Raw genomic sequence first — 6,618 nt, forward strand, 5'->3', positions numbered from 1 at the left:
TAAAAAAGTGTTAAAAAGGGCATCAAATGTGCCATTAACTCCCTAGATTATCATAAGAAGAAATCTAATCATGCATAATCAACAGAGAGAAAAAGTTTATGTGATGCACAAATCTGGCATGACAACACCATGAGCAAAGTCTCTTGCAAACGCACAACTGTCGTGAATTGATACTAGTTGAAAGTAAATGGGGGCACACTAAATCGAGGTAGCAGGTAGTATGTAGTCAATGTAGGAAGTATCACCACACCTAGGTGTGAATGAGATTTCAGTCACATGGACATGTCATAATTGCTTTTGAACAAGCTATATGCTAGGGATCGTTTATATGAGCTCTTTCATGTCTCTTGACAACATACCAACATTCAAAGATGTAGGTTTCTTTACCTAATTAAAAATGAAAAATATGAAGTAAGACGTATGCTTGATTGATATCTTTCTCTGAATCCTATTTCATTGAGAGATTAAATCATGCTTTCTTCCAATTTTGTAACTCCATTATTGTGGGTGCAAGACCCTCTATTAGTGGCAATTAAATTAGGAATCCTTTCCTTAACAGCGTTTTTTTCTTCATGGCTTACAAAAGGCCCATCGTCTTCGACACACAAGTGACAAGCCACAAAAAGGGAGAGAAGAGAGCTTGGCACGATTGCATTTCCTCTCAGAGACGCCCACCCAGAAGGGATCAATCCCTTTGTCAGAGTCCTGTTACCGATCGTCCATCTCGCCACTGCCGGCTCGGATCGGCCTGCAAATCAATCCAACTGGCTCTCTTTTGATTTGGGCAGAGTTCTGTGCTTCCTCGTGCACAGATGATACCGCCCATTTTGTGAGCTCTTGATGCGGGTGCTTTTTGTATATACCCTTTTTTGTAAAAACCAGTGCCCCTATTTTGAATAATCTCCTGTGAAGAATATGTAAGATGAACTGGGCTGTTGCAAATTCAAGTCTTCCGTTCAATCTGTGTAAATTATGAAAGATGAGGCGCCTTGCCTATATCTGATGTTGTAGATGTAAATTTGCGTGCAATGTTTGCTGTTTAAAATCTGTTTTCTTTCCTTCTTCATCTATAAGATAGGATGTGCTTCTTTAAAGGTTCTGTTCTTGAGTTTTTAAGATAAGGGTGATTTAGGTTTGTCCATCAACATGGGTTTTTGTACGTCTTGATGAAGTTTTGGAGAGTGTGTGGTAAAATAAGCAACATGAACTCGATCTGTGTGAGTGAGAACTCTGTGTTCTAGATGAATCATTGATAATCGTTTCACTTTCTATCTGCAGATGATAAGCTGGGACAAGGCGGCAAGGATAAGGAACTACGACAACTCAAAATAGCATTGTTGGGTAGGGATTTTTTCACTCACATTTTTTGTCTAATCTTACTGCTTTGTGTGAGGGGAATGATCCTATATCCAAGTTGTTCAAGATTATGCATAGTCATCCAAGGAACTGATGTGATCGAGGGGTGCCTGTATTGTTACTTTATGCTGAAGGATAGCATTTAATAGTATGCCATGGTGCACTTATCAAATAACATGTTTTTGATGGAAAGTAAACGACTTTGCAGGTCGTAACTTGGGTGAAGACAATGGATGCGGCAGCACCAAGTGGTGCTTTATGGGCAGCGCCCTCAACTCTTTCATTTCATACTAACAGTGATCACTCAGAGTTTCAATGGCAAAAGCGTCTTTGTTGCCTTGACTCCTTTCAAGGGGAATTTCCACTTTCATTGAATCCGTCTATTGTCCTCCATGTTTTAAGTGCATGCAATCTTGATCCTGAAGACTTAGCTCACTTGGAGGCAAGTGTTTTGTGTTTTTTTCCCGCCTTGAAGAGTGTCTGTAGACGCTTTAAATGCTGGGATACTCTCATCTCATGCTGTTATGTTTGGAAATTTTTAATGGACATCAGGCCACCTGCTCCTTTTTCAAAAGCCCTGCAAATTTCCCACCCGATGTTAACATGTCATTGGCTGAACTTGCTGCCCTTGATATGTGCCAAACACGGGCCATTTTCAAGCCAATGAATGCAGATGAAAGGGAAGCTTTGAAACAACGTTGTGGTGGCTCTTGGAAACTTGTGTTAAAGTTTTTAAAGGCTGGAGAAACCAGCTTTAGGAGAGAAAAATGTCAAGCAATTGCAGGTCCAGGGCATAGTGTTGTGGTGACGAAATCAGGAAGTGTTTTCACTTTTGGATGGAACAACATGGGGCAGTTGGGGCATGGGTCTTTAGATGAGGAGTGGCGCCCCCGATTGCTAAAGTGAGTAGTTCGTTGCTTCCATATCTGCAGCTCTATGGTTCTTTTTTGATGTTTTGGTTGCTCAAACTTTTATGTATTCAGATCGCTTCAGGGGGTTCGTGTTATTCAAGCAACTGCAGGAGTAGGACGCACAATGCTGGTAACAGAGTTGGGTCAAGTGTATGCATTTGGTAAGGATACTTTTAGCGAACCTGAGCCGGGGAGCTCTGTGGCGAAAGGCATAAGCACTCCTCGGCTTGTAGAGTCATTGGAAGGGATCTTTGTGGTACAGACAGCTATTGGAAACTACTTCACAGCTGTTCTTTCTAGAGAAGGGAGAGTTTATACGATCTCATGGGGTGCTGATGCCAAGCTAGGCCATGACACTGACCATCAAGATCAGAAACCGCACCAATTGAAAGGTCCATTGGAGCACATTCCAGTTGTTCAAATTGCGGCTGGCTATTGCTATTTGCTTGCACTCGCTTACCATCCATGTGGCATGTAATCCTTACTGTCTTCTAACAAAATGTTTATTTGTTTCAAGTAGGTTGTTTCTCTCCAACTTGTTCACCTCTACTTGGGAATTTCAGGTCCGTCTACTCTGTTGGTTGTGGACTTGGGGGAAAGCTTGGTCATGGTAGCAGAACAGATGAACGCTACCCTCGTATGATTGATCATTTGGTGCAGTTAAACTTTAAGCCACTTGCTGTTGCAGCTGGGGCATGGCATGCTTCGGTTGTTGGTCAAGATGGTCGAGTATGCACATGGGGGTGGGGACGGTATGGATGTTTGGGGCATGGGAATGAAGAATGCGAAGGACTACCGAAGGTAGTAACAGCATTACAGGGAGTAAAGGCAGTCCATGTCGCCACTGGTGACTATACTACCTTTGTGGTGGCAGACAATGGAGATGTTTATTCATTTGGATGTGGTGAGGCAAGTCTGGGGCATGTCAAGGTGACAAAACTCTCTCTCTCTCTCTCTCTCTCTCTCTCTCTCTCTCTCTGTGTGTGTGTGTGTGTGTTTGTACCTTTGTCTCACTCACTTGTGTGGCACGTGCACTTACACAGAGGTTTTGAAATGCGACTTTCATAGTGAGGTTCATTAGATGTCAAGGGTTAGCAGAGGAAGTAGGTAGCTGAAAGAAACTTCAGTCAAGGTCTCTGGCGAGGTTTATGGTTCTCTGGGTTTTCCATGCTCAGATAATTTTGCTTGGTTTCATTTCCTTAATTGTTCCTGACTATGCAGGCTCACCACCACGAGAATCTTTTGTCTCCTGAGTTGGTCTTACCTTTAAAACAGAGACAAGAGAGAGTGGTGCAGATCAGCTTGACAAATACGGAAACTTATAATGCGCATACGCTTGCTCTCACGGAATCAGGAAGGCTATATGCATTCGGAGCAGGGGACAAAGGCCAACTTGGAATGGAGCTTCTCAACGATGAGAGCGAAAAAGGAACACCAGAACTTGTGGATGTCAATCTTGGATAACTGGAAGTGGGGCGCGTTTATTGGCCTTCTTCTTCTCAGTACATACATTGCAACGTTTCTTATTGGTTCTTCCAGTGATTACTTTTTAACATTTGACAAGCAAACTTAGGGAAAAGCCCCCTAGAATTGTACAGGTTTCTGGGTCTCAACGTTAACTATTGCATTGGCTTCTGCAAAGATTGTGCTGTCTATAGATTTGTAAATCATCTGTACATTTTTACGTAAATGTCCAAGTGCATTTTGATGGGTTTTTGTTTTTAATTTTGTTGATTCATCAGGTTTGCTTTGGCAAAACAGAATTTTGTAACTGAGAAGAGATTGCTTATGGTACTAATGTTTCGATTGCTTTTGCAGTTTCAAGCTCACTTTTTGCAGCTGCTAGCACATCATGGGCCACTGCCTGTGCACTTATACGTTCAAAAGCAAGCTTGTGGCTGCCATCACATTTACTTCATTTTCATCCAGTTCTTTATAAACGAGCTGCATGCTACATACATTCGACGAAGGTGGACACACATACGTCCACAATGGGTTGTCGATTACATATAACAAGTTTCCAATTCTCTTTTGGGATCATATGCATGGCATTATGCTTCATTCGTTGAAGAATAGTCTACTTTTCCCATGTTATTGGGTCTTAGTGCTGATTGGGTTGTTATTAGTTCAGTGTCATAGACAAGTGTCGGTATGAAACTTGGTGCATGGAGGGGGAGAGAGAGAGAGAGAGAGAGAGAGAGAGAGAGAGAGAGAGACGCTTGCTAAACTAGTTAAGAGTTTTCCCGCACAACAGTCCTTATTGCTCCCTAGATTGGCTCTTACATTAATGTGTGGCCATGCATAATCTTCTGCACTTCATTGTGTTAAGCCTTGTTAGTTGTACTGATGGTGAATCTCAAGAGAGAAAGCTAAGCATACTTTAATCTGTGTTGAGAAGCATTAAAAGCACACTGCCAGCCTCAAATTCTAAGGAAATAAGGAACCGCTTTTGGGGAGTTGAACATTAGGTCTTCATCCTCGTCTTATAAACATCCCAATTTCAGCAAGCTTTGTTTGTGTGCTTCATGATTTTGGTCAATCGACATCACCATATGTATATAATGTGTGCACACGAGTGCATGCGCGCTTATATATGGTGTTATCTTAGGCTGTGGTGATTGACGATAATGCCCTTTATGTTGATCAGCAAACTTTTCTCTTGAGATTCTCATTAACTGTAACCAAATTTCAGTGGCAGTCCAATGTTATGTATGGTTGTATATACATTTACATCCATCCATCCATATGTGGGTACGAGCATTTAATACTGGTGTACCTCTAGAGACCATACATGCTTGTGTATATGTATATGCATGCATGTGCATGCCTTGGAGTCGATGAGAGTATGACTTGAATATTTGAAAGATAGTAGATTAGAATAGCTAAAAGGAATGGCTTTAGTGCTCTTAAGCTTCAAACCATAGAAACTTGAATTTGCAAGTTAATGATCAAGAGCTCAAAACTTGGGCATTCAATTTGCCTTTGTTGCAATCAATGATTCTATTGGAGACGAGCTAGCCACATAGAATTTTGGAGAGAGATTTTCCTATCAAATACATGATGGTGGGGTGGAAATATGCATGCAGACCTACTTTAAATTAAGGCATATGGATAAATTGCTACTTGAACATTGGCTAACATTGTTGAGCAGTAACTATAGGGTCTGCCTAGAACAACATTGATCCAGTAGTGACAATCCAACGGTTAAAATAGCATAGGTGGTTTTCAAAACGATGGATTAGAATGCAATGATCCATATCTACTGGAAAGATTAGTGAATTTGATAGATTTGACTTGCTTCAGACACCAATTGTGGCTTAAATATTGTGTGTGTGTGTGTGTGTGTGTGTGTGAGAGAGAGAGAGAGAGAGAGAGAGAGAGAGAGAGAGAGATGATAGGATAGACACCTTGCCACACTAAGTGGTGATTTGCACACACCAAACACGATGGAATTGAAAACAAGTAGGCCATAAAATCTCAAATAGAGCCGTGAGAAAGCAAGAGGTATGTTCAAAGTGAAGCAACCATTCAATTTGTTCCATGATTTCCTAAAATCCATAATGTTTGGGAGGTTTTTGTAGGTTACTTTTCACCATCTAGGATTCCTGACAAGGAGATTTTTTGAAATCCCAGCCTTTGGCGTCGGTGGAATACCATCTTCCCAATCTTTTTTAATATTGAAAATAAGCTGGAGGAGTCGTCTAGTGAGATATTCTCATAGCATTGTGTGATGTTCACTGAGAATATGGAGGATATGTGTTGGGGCAAGTTTAGAAATACCTTAGTCACACTTTTTCCTCACAAATGGTGCAAAAATCTTCCAAAAAAGATTCAGGCAAGAAGTGATGATAGTCATGGCTTGTAGCATGATGCAATTAGATGCATCAGAAATCCATCTAAACTTGTGTTTGTGACTTTTATAAGTTGAAAAGAGAATGGGACCTTTTTTTTAATATGATGCCCAGGGAACTACCTATAGGATTCACTGCTCAACCTTCCGTATATATAGCCCTTGGCCTGAATCCCCAATCCACACTGGTAGCCGGCCGCTCAGCCCGGGGCCGTGACTCCCCCCCGGGATGCCCTTGGCTTGACATTACTCTCCCCTTGGAGAAGTGTTTTATTTTTTCGAAAACAAAAGTGGGAAACATCTTCTTAAGAACACTAATGTTTTCCCAAGTGGCGCCTTCTTCAGGTCGATCTTCCCACTTGATTAAAGCTTGACGACGTACACGATGACACGTACATAAATCATGATAGTCGAAAATTCGCTCAGGTTTATACGGTGGGGTAGAAGGTTCAACAAAATCGACCAGAATGTGTTGGTCAATGACATTGACATCCCCATGTA

The 6,618-nt window shown here is 41.5% G+C and overlaps 1 protein-coding gene across 3 annotated transcripts; it reads left to right on the forward strand.

Moving 5' to 3' along the window:
- Positions 1–686: 686 nt before the first annotated feature.
- On the forward strand, positions 687–3,975 carry LOC147464240 (ultraviolet-B receptor UVR8-like). 3 transcript variants are annotated; one of them, XM_086513757.1, is made up of 7 exons: positions 687–917; positions 1,279–1,341; positions 1,565–1,798; positions 1,909–2,258; positions 2,340–2,741; positions 2,831–3,197; positions 3,489–3,975. In XM_086513757.1, exons 3-7 carry the CDS (start codon positions 1,586–1,588, stop codon positions 3,729–3,731), a joined length of 1,575 nt encoding a protein of 524 aa, XP_086369883.1. In that variant the 5' UTR covers positions 687–917; positions 1,279–1,341; positions 1,565–1,585; the 3' UTR covers positions 3,732–3,975. The 3 variants fall into 3 exon arrangements, with proteins under 3 accessions (XP_086369883.1, XP_086369877.1, XP_086369880.1); XM_086513751.1 differs by having other exon boundaries at positions 687–846; XM_086513754.1 differs by having other exon boundaries at positions 754–829.
- The last annotated feature ends 2,643 nt before the right edge of the window (positions 3,976–6,618 follow it).

This window comes from Adiantum capillus-veneris, chromosome 1 (genome assembly GCF_014529385.1).
Source record: "Adiantum capillus-veneris isolate H3 chromosome 1, ASM1452938v2, whole genome shotgun sequence".
Lineage (NCBI taxonomy): Eukaryota > Viridiplantae > Streptophyta > Polypodiopsida > Polypodiales > Pteridaceae > Adiantum > Adiantum capillus-veneris.